The 14,285-nt window shown below is 37.1% G+C and overlaps 1 protein-coding gene across 32 annotated transcripts in view; it reads left to right on the forward strand.

The window, feature by feature from the left end:
* ABI3BP (ABI family member 3 binding protein) overlaps nucleotides 1-14,285 on the forward strand; it is a 272,912-nt gene that overhangs the window by 194,616 nt on the left and 64,011 nt on the right. For 23 of the 32 annotated variants that reach the window (XR_009502949.1, XR_009502948.1, XM_059921278.1 and 20 more), the window contains 5 exons: nucleotides 4,456-4,515; nucleotides 5,100-5,147; nucleotides 5,959-6,039; nucleotides 8,174-8,251; nucleotides 12,511-12,576. Coding sequence is in view for 30 of the 32 variants with exons in the window: in XM_059921278.1 (XP_059777261.1) it covers nucleotides 4,456-4,515; nucleotides 5,100-5,147; nucleotides 5,959-6,039; nucleotides 8,174-8,251; nucleotides 12,511-12,576 (333 nt within the window). In the remaining 2 variants the exon portion in view is untranslated. The remainder of the gene's footprint in view (nucleotides 1-4,455; nucleotides 4,516-5,099; nucleotides 5,148-5,958; nucleotides 6,040-8,173; nucleotides 8,252-12,510; nucleotides 12,577-14,285) is intronic. The other 9 variants (XM_059921251.1, XM_059921263.1, XM_059921268.1 and 6 more) reach the window with 2 other exon arrangements.

A 14,285-nucleotide genomic window follows, 5' to 3' on the forward strand; every position in this document is an offset into this window, starting at 1 on the left:
TCCCAAGTGTTTTAACAGACTGGATTCAAACAGTTTTGGGGTTGTATCTAGGCTCCGGTTTGCATCCTAATGAGCCCACAACCTTGTTTACTGGCTCCTCAGAAAACAGGGTAAATTACATGTAAACTTAATGTGTACTTGTATCTCTATCCTTTTTATAGAGATAGACGCTCTATAAAAATGTAAAAAGTAGTACTGAAATCAGGACATAGTTATGTTTTAACACAATGTTTATCTCAAAATTTATACTGAGAGATATCAGAAGTGACAAAACTGAATTTTTAGACCTGTACCAAATAAGTCAGTCTCGGGTTATCTGTACAGCTCTTTCATTCTATAGATTCCTAGGTATAACACAGGTTTCATCCAGTTAGGCCTTTAGAAAATATCTTTCAGTCACTCAGTTGAATTATCTACAACACTTAATGAGGAATCCAGACAAACTGAGCCCACACATCGTGTCCAGAACCAAAACAGAACTGGCTTTTCTTTTGATCTGCCTTGGAAGAATGCTTTTGAATTCAGAGCAAAGGACTCGCCCTGATGCCTGGCTCAACAGAGCTGTGCCTTCTTTGTAGATTTGTTTCTGTACCAAGGGCTGTCTTGGCTTTGTGGTAACGTCTGTCACCACAGAAGTATTTGGATAGACTTCAGTCATCGGGAGGAAACCAGGGGCAAAAAAGTTTAGATTTCAGCAGACTATCCAATCCTACAAATGTTCTGTAACTGCTCTCTTGGACAGATTCTAATTTGCAGTCACACATCAGCATTTTTGCAGTTAGAAAAGAAGGGACTAATGCTAAAATGTCTTTTGGAGATGGAATTGCTAGGATGTAGACAATGACTGAATGGTGTTATGGAGAGAAGGATGACACTGTGATTTCTAGCTTGGGCAGGTGGTAGATGATAATACCATTAACTAAGGCAGGGAACACAGAGGGAGGAATGAAGGCTTGTGTTTGTACATGCTAGGTTTGGAGGGCCAGTAGGACTGGTGGTTGAAATGTATTCTTGGATATCTAAACAGAGGTCGATATTTAGGATGCAGATTTGGGAGTCATGTGTCTACATATAGAAGGTTCTTAAATCTTGTGAGTGAATGACATCATCCAGGAGAAAGTACAGACTGAGAAAATAAGAGATCAGAGATCAAAGTCGTAGGGGACACAGTTATATTTAAAGAGTGGACAGAGGAAGAGGTGCCAGCAGAATTTGCTGTCAAAAGATCCAAGAGTAGCAGGAAAGAGGGACTCGGGAGGCAAGACAGGGAAGGGCAGCCGTCAATGACAGTGAGGTGGACAGATGTCAGAAGAGCTGTTGGACTTGACAGTGTGGGTCCAGAAGCCTGCATCTGAAACCCGTGGGCCAGAGCTTCAGAATTCAGCAATTTTCAGGCTTTGAAAAGGTAAAACAGCACATATACCATAGATTACAAGCATATTCATAAGTCTTCAGTGAGAAGTATGAACAGTCACACTACTCAGGATGAATAAAAACTGTAAATAGCCTCAGGTCAGTTCTAGTCAGGTTTTACTGTCAAATAAGTTAAGAAAAAAAAAAAACACTTTCTGTCTTCAGAGCATTTTGAACTTCAGAACTATGGATGAGGCCTCATGGATCCATGGGTGCAGGAGATCAGGAAGCCAGTCCACAGTGAATGGAGAAGATGCAGTTAAGAGACCGGGAAGCAGAGGCAGATAGAGTTTTTAGATGAAAGGAATGAGAGCAAGAAAGGGATGGTTTGAAGGGGAAGCCATGTCAAGGAAATGGTTTTTAATTTTAGGATGTTGGAGCATTTGAGCTGTTTTATAGGTGGAGAGGGAGGAACTCATGGATAAATGGAAATATGGACTAATGGAGAAAAATAGAAGATACTAGAAGTAATGGAAAGTAAAAGGCCCCAGAGGAGTTGGAAGGGAAGGTGACCCAAGAGCACAGGTAAAGCTCTGAAAGTGGTCTCTGAAAGGGCAGGAAACCTGCTTCCTCTCAGACTGGACCTTAGGGTACAAGGTTAGAATAAAGGAAGAGGGAATCTGGAGGTGAAAAGGGTGTGTGGTCTATGTGTATTACTTTTCTAAGAGAATCTCTTTGTAGCCTATTACAGGGGTAAACCTTATTGAAAATTCCTTATTCCACCATCTGTATCAGAGAGCGACACCTTCATTCTCTCATCTACTCTGGCAAAACATTCATGCGTATTCATTTACATTTGTCCATATTGGACAATTCCACTCACAATTGTCTCATGTTAGTTGAACTGTTCTTTGGAAACGTGCCCTTTATTCAAAAAGACAGTTAATATAACTGGTAAGTTAATTGGTTATTTAATATAAATGGTAAATTGGCTAATAGAAATGGGTCTAAAATATAATAATGGTAAGTAATCTTATAAAGAAATCAAAACTGCCTTCTCAATAAATTGTCATGATTTACACTGATAAGTTTCCCCCAGCATGGAAGATTTTGGTTTTAAGAATCATGCTCTTCTTCAATTTAATGTACGGAGGAATGCCACATAGGGAAAAAGAAAAAAACAACTTTGCATTTGTTGGAGCTGCTGTTGACTAAGAAAGAGAATGATTCATATCCCTTTCCTGTGAATATTTCTAGTTCTTTCCTTTCCACTGATTTCACCTACTTTAGAACGTCTGGCATGGCAGTTATTAAATCATCCCTTCATGGTTAAAAAGTGCCAATTGCAGCAGCAGGAATCCACATTAGTCTAAATTCCTCAGGAAACTAGGCAGGCAGTGAATCATGTATTTACAGTATAAGGTGGATTTATTGGTAGCACATTTCTTTTTAGCTTCTCCTTTCCTTAATCTGGCTCCTCTCTGTATAGTCTAGCACTGCAACCAATTAGGATGTTTATAAACTCAGACTGCTCTGTATGGCCGTGACCTTCTCAGACGCACACCATGATGCCTTCTCCGTCACCCTCCAGATGACAGTTAGTTTGATTTACAACTGGAAATTCCTCGTATTTTACCACTTCAATCCTTAAAAATACTACATAGTAAAGGTGAAGTGTTCACTATGGTGATGGGTTTTCTCTAACTTTGCCCACCACTAATCTTTTTGAAGTTACCTTTTTTAAAAAAAGTCCAGACATCAAGTTCCCCTGGTGGTTACCCTTTAGCTCATAGAAGTTCTAATGGAGTCACATTTCTTTTCAGTGGACCAAATTCCACAACTGTGATTTCACTCGCACTTGCTTAGTGGCCTAGACTAAGAACAGATGGGATATGCACGTTAAATGTGATCCCAAAAGCCATAAAAGAGAATGAATGTCCATTTTATATAATCTATTTCTACACTAATGATAAAGTGGTGTTTGTCCACCTCATGGTAAAAAAGTTTTCTTCTTCTTTCTCAGAGGCAGAGTTGTAGCCTGAATCCTAATTTTTTTCCTCCAGCACCATATAAGATGCAAGAAAGTTACACTGCATACCCAAGGGTATTTATGAATTTGGTGTGGTAGGAAAACTTTTCAGTGAGTGAGTAGGGTTGACAAGGACCTCCTTTTGGGGAAACTGAGTTAAAGAAATACGTTACCCTGCTCCTGAAAGGAGGTTTGCCATAGAAATCTGGTATTAACAACAGGCAAATCACCCTGGTATTTTCCCCAATGAGAGATAAGGTATCAAATTCCCAGCCTACCATTTTATTTTGCCGAAGTAGAACTGGACACAGGCATTAAAAATATACTGGATATCAGGACTGAATATGATTATTGTTTAGCATTTATTTTTCTCCCTTGTTTTCATGTTCTCATATGTCAGGAGGCCCTAATACCTATACTTAGTACCTATTATACTGGAAGCCATGTCACTAAGAATGACAAAAATGGCAACATTTATCTAACATTTACTATGTAACGAGCACTCTCATAAACTTTACATTTGGTATCTTCTAATGAGTGACTGATTCTTTCTGCTTTATTTTCTCCCCATAATAACTGTTAGTGCCTTTTAGAATAAAACTTTGTTCTTCCCTTAGATATTCAAGAGTTTTGCCTTTCTTGCTGTTTTCCTCAATATGCAGGCCATTTCTTTAAGATAATGTATTTTCAATTGTTGTCAGTGGAATTTTAGCAGGAATATCAAATGGCAGCTAACCACTTCAGACAAAAACTGACCTATTACTTTGAAGACAACTTGAGGGAGACCTACCTCCTTGTGTTTAATTACATTAGTTTTTTCTTCCTTTTTTTTCCCTCAACAGAATCTTCAAAATGACCTGTGACCAACTTTGTTTTACTGCCATTAGAACTTTTCCTACACAGTGACATTTTTCCATTTCAGAAAGATGGTCCTCTTCTTGGCCTAGCCCTTTAGCCATTGTGAAAACATCTTTGCTTCATTCATGCTTCCCAGGGTTTCAGGTCTATGGGTTAAGTTTCACTCCAGGTATGACATTTAGAGTTCACAGTGTTTTATAATCTTTTTCTTTCAGTTCCAAGAGATGTGCTCCTTCCCCATAAACCAGACACCGAAGACTCTCAGAGCGAACCTGGTAAATGAATTGTTTTATTTTCCCAGTTAGGAAGTGTATTTTTTGAAAAATATTCTTGAGGTAAATATATTTTTGGAATGATTGTGATGTGGAAGAAGTTCAGAGAAAATTATGGATAGAAAATGTGTATTTCTTTTGGGGAGATTTAATCATACAATCTGCTTGACAATTTTTTCCCCATGAGAGAATAGTATATAATTAGTTTATTTTCCCTGAAAGTATTTTTGTTGAATAGAAAATCATGCTAAAGTTATAAGACATAATTATTACCTGAGCCAACCATTTTCACCTTCTTTCAGAATGTAAATATAGCTACATTCCAAATGTGGGTATACTTTTAAGTTAAAAATATGGGTGCCTAATCAAATTTTCCTTATAGTGGCAGTGAACGAAAACTTTAAAGTTTTAGTTGAACTAAGTTCCCTGGGTGTCACCTAAGGTATAGAATTTTTCTCGTATTTATTATGATTCTAAGAGAATGTTTAAATGTTCAAATGGGTGCATTGTAGAGACACAGAAACTGGGTTTACTTCACCAGGTAGTAATTCTCATAAATATATTTCTTTGGTTTGCTTTTGGCCTAGTTCTGCAACCTGTTACCTTTAGAATTGATCTGCCAGAGACAACACTAGGTAATGGTTTTCCCATTTGACCCACTCTAATTATTTTCCTGGCTGCCATCAAGATTGCAGGTCTTTCTCAAATGATCACATTGAAACATCATCTGTCCTCAGTCCTCTTCAATGTTTCATTCTCATTATTTTGACTCTTTCCAAAATAGAAAGGCAATGGTTTCACTGTTCTAAAGATTTGCTCTGAAGACCAACTTAAGACAGCTCACTACCGAGCCCATTCTCACCTAGCTCATTTGTCTCTGTGTTCATAATGATTCCATCTTACTCATGCCCACCTAGTTAACTTTTTCTGCTGGTTTAGTGGTTCTCAGCTGTGGTGTTATAACCCACTAGCATGCTGTGGAAGATGCTGGCAAGTAATTATTATTAATATTGGTCAAAATACTAAAGTTTGCCACCAGTGTATTTTTAAAAATAAACTTGAGCAGACTCCAGATGCTTGCTACTGTGATGATATTCTCTCTCCTGTTGTAATCCTGTGTGCTCTCTTGGATGGGAGAGCTGCAGCTGACAGACCAAGGACCATGTCTCACCCACACCCATCTTAACCAGATGTGGTCATAGAGCGTGTCAAGCACTGAAAGTCATTTATTATCTATCCTGGTGGAAAAAACTGTTGAGAACCATTATTCTAATGTTCCACAATCATCTTCCTGAATGTTCTATGCACACTTAACTTTCTTCTTCCTGACTCACTTAATGTTTTCCGTTTTTCTATTTCAAATAAAGGAATCTCATGTAATATTATTCTGGCCGGGTGCTGGCTTTTGAATCTAAATATTGACAACCTTGGTACTTGTCTTTTCAGCTCCTTTAGAGACACGAGGCAGCCATTTCATTCCTATGATTTCACCAAGTTCTAGTCAAGAGGAACTACAAACCATTCTGGGTAAATTTTGTTTTAATATTTCAGTCCAATGAGGACTTAACATTTTAGGAATTGCCCTTAAAGTACCCATATGTACATTTGTGTTCATGGATTTCCAAACAACAGAGGGTCTCTTTTTATCATTATAAAAAAATACCCATTTCGCTTGATTCTTTTACATTAACTGTATATTTGTCCTTCTAATATTTATGCTGATTTCTAATGTAAAATAAGAATATTTTGAAACATCTTGACAAAATTCCAATTATTTTTTTAAGAAAGAATCTTCCCAAAGTATATCAATGCTATACTCTTTTGTGGCTTTTTCCATGTTTGGAACTGCATTTGGGAAGAAAAATTTCATCTACTATTTGAATATCTTTTGGGGGCTAACTGCAATGCCAAGCAATAGGAATTCCAAAATAAAACTGTTTTAAAGGTTACCCTGGAGAGCTCGCCATCTAATATGAAGACAGGATTTAGCAGTAGCTGTGCTTCCTCTGTGCTACCCAGTGTTCCACACGTATTTTTAAATTTAAGGCACGTAACAACTTTGTAAGGTAGTTTCTATTACTTGCCCCATTTTACAGCTTAGAAAATTGAGGCACAGAAAGATTTAAAAATCTGGTTAAGCCATACAGCTAACGTCAGAGCCAAATTGGAACCCACATACTCAGTCACCAGAGCTCCTGGAATTCACCCCCATGTTATACAATACAATGAATTCATAGAGAAATGAGCAACATGCTGAACAAGGAAACTACCTGGGGGTATCAGGGAAGGCTTCACAGAGGAGGTGACATGTATGCCGGGTCTTCCAGTTGGAATGAGAGTTGAAGTTAAAGGTGTGAAAGGTTCTGTCAGGTTAAAGACAGATAAGGAAGAGACACAGGGTAGAGAATGGCAGCCAGACTAATCTGATGAGCACGCAGGCAGCCTGGAGGAACACAGATGCATGAATGAGTCAGTAAGGTTGGTTGGAATGAGCTGGCCAGGCTTTCGAAGAGTTCAGCGTCAATGTCTTCACTGTGTGGAAAAACCCATTTTGCCTGACACTTGGCTGAAGATGAACTGGAAAACAAGAGTTCCCAGCTTGTGTTTGTTGGCTCCTCTGCCCTGTCCATGCTATATCCCACGTGGCTGTTTAAATCAGTGGCTTTATTTTCCTCCCTTCATCCGTTTTCAGATAAACCCATCCTTTGTGTGTGTCTGCTGAAATGAAGTTACTGATCACATTTTAAAATGGAATCCTTTTCAAAGGAAAAAATTTTAAACTGAATGAGCAAATGTATACTAATTACCAAATACTCATCTATTGTAGCCTAGGCCCTCAAAGTCAACATTACCCATGATGGCAAAGTCAAAAGTACTTATCAAGAACCACTGCTGGATGTGCTAATTATCTAAATTCCACTCCCTGTTTTTTTTAATGTATCTCAGTTTACTGGGCCAACTATCACAAGAATCTCTCTTATGAGCAGAATTCAGATTATGAAACAGGCAGAAAATAAGATGACAACATATTATTTGCACCAAGTATTTCCTTGGATCCAGTATGTAACAAAGTGAACAGTGTAATTTGCTATGTCGGTATGATGTTGTAATGATTTCAAGATAATATGGGACTGGGAGTATTGCCATACTTATTTTTATTTTGTCAGGAATAATGCACCGGTATGTCAATAAACAAACTTTGATTTTCACATGAGATAAATAAGATATTTATTCTTCTATGGTGTGAACACGCATTATTTTCTATGATCTATTTTTTTTCCAGCTTACCTAAATAATTTGTGGAGCTCATGAAACAGGGAGGAAACATGAAGGCAATAATACATACAGTTAGGAGGCATATGCAAGAATATAGCCATGTCCAGTATCATGAAACAATGGTCCTGAACTAAAAGCTTTTGAAATCCTTATAATAATCATTAAAATAATAGTGTAAGAAGACAGTAAATATAATAAATGAGAGTTATTAAAATATACCATTATCTTTGACATATGATGGTTATTGGGCATAGTTATTAATGCAATTTACCCTTTTATCACTGTACGGGTTAGAAAAGAGTAGGGTTTTTCTTTTTTTTTTTTTTTTTGACCCATTCATAATGATAATCATTTAAAGCCATCCATCTTACTGTGTTTCCCCCAGCAGAAACAGACCAATCCACCCAAGAACTCTTCACAACTAAGTTTCCACGAACAACTGAATTGGCAAAGACAACTCAGGGTAATGCTATTTCCCCACCTCTGGATAGTAACTTTTCCTTCTTTTTTAAGCAGGAAGAAAATTTTCTTTTAAGAATGTAATTTTTCATCACAGTGAGTTAAGTTTTTTCATTTCATAAGTACAAGACATCAGCCAAATAGGAATATTTGTATGAATACCAGTTGAATGTAGGAAAGACAATTTCTTTAGTTAGAGCTGTGCTTTTGAATGTATGGCTGACTGCTTCATGCTGATGACTAAGAAAGAGAGCTCCCATTTTTTTTCCTTGCTTGACCTTCTTTTGCCTCATTTTCCACATCTGATAAATAAGAATCTTTATTACCTTCCTCCTTCTCCTTCCTCCTCCTCCTTTCTCTCTCTCTTTTTCTCCCTCTGTCCCATCTCCCAAACTTGATGAACGTGTTGGTATTGTGGCCTGAGAAAGGAAACTAGTAACAAGAACAATCAATTTTTAATGATGAATTAATATTAAAACATCCAAGAAGCTTTGTTCTTGGGTCTCCTTATATTATTTTTTCCTTCTACTTTCTGGGAAGTTAACTCACCTGCACAGAGCTGTCTCTCCCATCTTCATGCTCTCAGTAGTCTTTCCTTTTTATATCTTTCTGTCCTACTTGGATTGTAACCATTTGCAGATTTCTAGTATTTTCGTGTTTTTTTTTTTTCTTTTTTTCCCCTTAATCACCCTCTTTTGCCCATGTCTACCTCTAGCATATGGGAGAAAGCCCAAAAAGCAAGAGCAAATAATTTTTAAAGAGTTGTAAGACAAATTTATTGTACTCAGTTGTCAGTTATAATTGGGGAGGGAGATCTGTGGAAGAAACAAAGCAATAAGAGGAAATGATAATAAAATAAATCTAATTTTAAGGTATATTTTATAATAAGCGGATCAGTACTTGTTCTAAATAAACATGACTGACAATACTCTCTATGGTACAGGACAGTTCCTGTAAATTTTCTAAATCTTTTGAACTTGTTTCATTTAATTTTTATAATGGTTTAAATGTTTATTTTATTATTTACTTTATTACCTTTCTACTTATTAACTTTTATTTATTTAAAAAATATACACAGAAGTAAGGAGCCAGTATAATGACAGCCCTCCCATACCCTCATTAATAGCTTCAGCCATTAACAGCAGATGTTCAATCCTATTATGTCCATACCACATCCTGATTTTTATATGTTTATTTTTTAATGTTTTTGCAAACCTCTTTAATGTCTGGCTTGAAAGAAGATAGCTGGATTCTCATAATCAAACACATTGATGTTTTTACAGCAAAACATATAAATATTTACAATAAGCAGGGTAAATACTCTATTCAGCTCAGGTTGTATTGCCAAATGAGAAAAAGATTTCAGCTTTTTAAAGCTTTGTAGATTTCAGAATTGAGGCTAAAAATCATAGACCTGTTCTTTTCTTGTTTTTGCTTTTTCTTACTTTAATGGGAGTATCAATATTTTTATCAAATTGCTTCTAGAACATGGTTTTATTAGATGAGTTTCACAGTTGATTGGATGTATATCCAGGATTTGATATCATTCTATGAATTGTCTTAACATATTTATATAATGTACTGTATTTTAATTACTTTCTTATGTTCTGAGGATCCTTAGCTTGAGCCTAACTTGTGCAGCTCTGGGATTCACACTTTTCTAGACTCATGCCAAGACTCTTTAAAGTGGGCTCACCAGAAATGCATTTCCAACCTGGTCCAGGCCAGTAACCCTTCTTGGGAGTATAGGGTCAACTTTAGTAACAGCACACTGTGTGTCCTAGGGTCACCCTCTGACCCAACCCTCATAAACGCGTGCCTGATCTCTATGGACAAGGAGGTCAACCTACTGTATTATTTTTGTTGTGTTGTGTTTTGTTTCTAATAGTAGGCATCAGATGCGCAAGACAGCACACAACAATTTGAGAGATGCTGTAGGGGTGAAATTGTTTCTCTTGGTCTTCATACTCCACCCACGCATGTACCAGGACCTTGTGGCTTTTTGGTCTCCAAGCCCTCAGCAGTGGGGCCCAAGTGCTCCAAAGAAACTTAGTGCCTAAAGCCTACAGCATGAACCTACTAATAGGATCTCTGGCACATTTTCTCTGTGCCATTCTTGTTTCTTTGTCTGCTGAGATAATTCCCTGCAGCTATAACCTAAACCCTGACCTATTCAAGCTTCTCTCCTTTGCCCCTCTCATATCAACCCATGGTAGAAATCCACTTGGCCAGAGGCATTCTGAGGCCATTTTGATTATTTTACTTATTTCAGCCCCCTGATCCTTATGCCACCCAGGGAAGGTTGTACCCTTCTTCCCCTCTCCCTATACTGGGCAAAACAAAGGTCCTTCAAGGTATTTCTCCTATAATCCTTGTTTGTCTATTTTTGATGTTATCTTTGTCAAGTATTTTTAGTGTTCTTTTTAAATGATTTTTATAAAACTCTTTAGATATGAAGCCATCTTTTAAAATTATTTTTATTATTAGTCACCAAAAACTATGTGGAGATGTTATTTACAATGTTACATTCTCACAATGCACCATTGTCTTTTTTTTTTTTTAATTTAAAATTGAAACCCTCAAGCAGTTTTCTCAAGGCCATGTGTTACCTGGTGATGAGCTATGTGAATAACTCACAGCCCAAACATAATTTATATTTCAGCTCCTTTATAAAAAGTTCTTTCAAGATTTAAGTAAAGACTGTAGAAAAAATAAAACCAAAATTCTGATCCTGTGGCTTTGAAATAATGAATGTAGTGCTGATTATTTCTGTATTCTGCTCTGTTTCTTTTCTAAAGTTTTAAAATTCATATGTGTTCTAGAATGATACTAATAAGAGCCATGATTCTTATATTTCTTTAAGCAAAAGCAATCTAACATTGAAGAAATTAACAAGAAAGCTGAAATATGTTCAACTGACAGGGAATCCTACCACTCTCAAAGAAAATTGAAGAAAAACATTTGCAAATCATCATCACACATTTTAGGGCATGTGAGAATTGATTATTTTTAAATAAATCAGTACCTCTGTTCACTCTAGTTATCACACTTTGAAAGGCCCACATTAAACCTACAGAGAATTTCAGTATGTGTCTGCTGGTTTTGGCCTGAGTATGGCAAAATTCTACTCATCAGTCTTCGCGTTGGAAGTTTATAAATGAGCTACATTATAATCTGTTTTGCAGGTATATTTTTTTTAATGTGGTAGGCAAGGCATTTGCTGATTTATGGTTACATAAATACCCATTCAAGATGTGAACAAAATCACTGAAATGGTATAATCTACTCAACAAAGTTTGCAAGAAAATTTTTTCCAGTCTTAGCTAAAGCATTACCAAGAAAGTTGGTGGCAGGAGGCAACGTGGTGTGTCAAGGGTGGCAGAGGAGGGAAGGCAAGGATAGACACATCCCAGGATGGATGCACACTTTAAGAGCTTAGGGAGCAAAAATATTTCAGCTGAGTTTCTCCTGAATTTGCCTGCTTACAATAGTCACTAATTTTTTTTATGTATTTGACAACTCTTCATTAATGGTCCTCACTGTGCCAGGCCCTGGATAACAGGAGCAGGAAGTAACAAGGTGGCATGTTGGTCCCAGGGCTGTCTGAGTTCTTGATCTTTGCTCACCCTCTCTTGATGGGCAGGACACCAGAGGTCATTTTCTCTCATCCCTAAAGTTTTAATGGATGGCACTAAGTGAGTATTTATTCACTTCAGGGTTCATGAGCTAAGACATTTAGATACAGACCACATGTTTCTACTCTTTTCTTCTTACATACCTAAAAATATTTTTCTTTCTGCCTTTAATATTATTTGTCTTCTTTGGCAAAATAATGTTTCACAGTGACTTCCTAATTGAGAGATGTGAATGGATGGATGGATGGATGGGTTGATGGACAAATGGACAGACACATGGATAGATGGAGGGGTAGATGGTTGGCTTATATGTTTACCATATTAAGCAACCATGTGGTGAAATAAATGCCCCTGAAAAACATGGACTAAATGATGACTAATCCTTAACACACATTACCAATGACCTACCTCACTTTGACTATGTGCATCTTTAATTTCCAGTCATGAATATTTTCACTTGCTTTATTTTCCTTTAGCATCAATGCTGTAATGCATACCTGGAGATTTAAGAATATTCTTTATACTTCCATGCAAAGTATACAAGTTGTTGGTCTGTAGAGTACTAAATCTTCATTTATTGAGCTCAGGAGTGCTGGTTATTAAATGTGAAACGTTTCCTCTGTTTCAGCACCACACAGATTGTATACAACTCCTGTGAAGCCCAGAACACCCGACAAACCACACATCAGACCTGGTAAGTTGTTTCTCTTTCTGATGACCTAAATAATCAGCATATCTGAGAAGATATAAAATGTATTGAGGAATTCCCTGGCGGTCCAGTGGTTAAAACTCCACACTTCCACTGCAGGGGGCATGGGTTCAATCTCTGGTCAGGCAACTAGGATCCCACATGCTGCATGGCACTGCCAAAAAAAAAAAATATTGAAACAGCCAAATATACCAAATGAAGGCTATATATCCTTAAACTGAAATAAATTACATACAAAATTCTGATCCTTGTGGGTAAGTAGAGAGGAAATAATGAATCCATGGAAGTGGCAAGACTTGACTGAGATTTTTAAGGATAATCAGATTTAGAGACCACCACGGAAGCTTAAAAATATAAAAGCATTTTTTAAATAGTATTTTTGCATAAATCACACATACTTTTCCCTCCTTCTTCAGTTTTCCATGGCAGTTATAGAGATAGCATTAGCATTAGCTATGATATATGACATGTTTCAAATGTTATCTTTTAAGAAAAGACCTCTTCCATTATAAAAGGCTCTTGTTCTGGGAGAATATTTTTACTTGATTCTTTCAGATTAAGAAAAAACAAGACAAAACACATTTTACAGGTTGTAAACATCAAAGTAAAGTGATAATAAACTGGAAAATACTTTTTTATTTTTGACCACGACATGCGTCTTGCAGGAACTTAGTTCCCTTACCAGGGATCGAACTTGGGCCCCAGCAGTGAAAGTGCTGAGCCCTAACCACTGGACTGCTAGGGAATTCCCAGAAAATACTTTAAATCTACTAAACTCACCAAAGGATTTAGGATCTCCCTCACTGGAGCTTGTTAGTGAAAAGTTAACTTGGGGGTTGATTGGGTCCATATAAATCACTCCTATGCTAACGTACAAGTTGGACCAGAGACTCTGGTGTCTTCTGTCCCTTTTCTCCTCTGTGAGTCTAAGAAGTTTTAAAGTTCTAAATGACAAAAATGGCTTATAAGCTAACATTCCCAGTGAACATCTCTCCAGGCACATGGAAGAAAGAACAAATACATTTTTCTTTGATTTATGGAGGAACCCATATTTTTTGGAATAATCCTCCGACTCCATGTGATTTTTGTATCATGATAACTGTTGAGAATTGAACGTGTGGCTGGTTATATTAAACCTTTCTACAAAATAAGGAAACAGTAACAATAATGGCTAACAGTGACGGTGTGCTAACCATGCATCCTGTGAGGTAAGGCTGAGGAAGCTAAGGCTTAAGAAGGGCTAGGAAGTGGATTCGAAGGCAAGCAGTCTGGCTTCAGAACTCACTCTCTTAATCGCAATACACTTAGTGCTTTTCCTTGAAAACTCTGCTTAATGGAAGATAAAACAGCTGACTTCAATGTTTTTGTAATATTATGACTCTCAACAGAGTAGGAGAGAAATTTCAATGGTTTTATCATAGTTCTGTGTTTAACGGTGGACTTGGGCCAAGATTATGAGGGAGCATATGTACCTAGAGACTCCTCCAAAAGGACCACCAACTTATGTGTTAGGAGGCCTTGACAAATAAATACACATCAAGTTTTGGGTTTTCTTTCGGCATACGTAGTCCTGATCTTTCTTCAGTTCCATTTTGGAATGTATCTAGTGCTTATAAATGAAGCCAGCTAGTTCCCACTTAGAAATATAAATTCCCTCTATTTTTTCAAGTCTCAGAGTACATACTCAGGTCTCA

This window comes from Balaenoptera ricei, chromosome 4 (genome assembly GCF_028023285.1).
Source record: "Balaenoptera ricei isolate mBalRic1 chromosome 4, mBalRic1.hap2, whole genome shotgun sequence".
Lineage (NCBI taxonomy): Eukaryota > Metazoa > Chordata > Mammalia > Artiodactyla > Balaenopteridae > Balaenoptera > Balaenoptera ricei.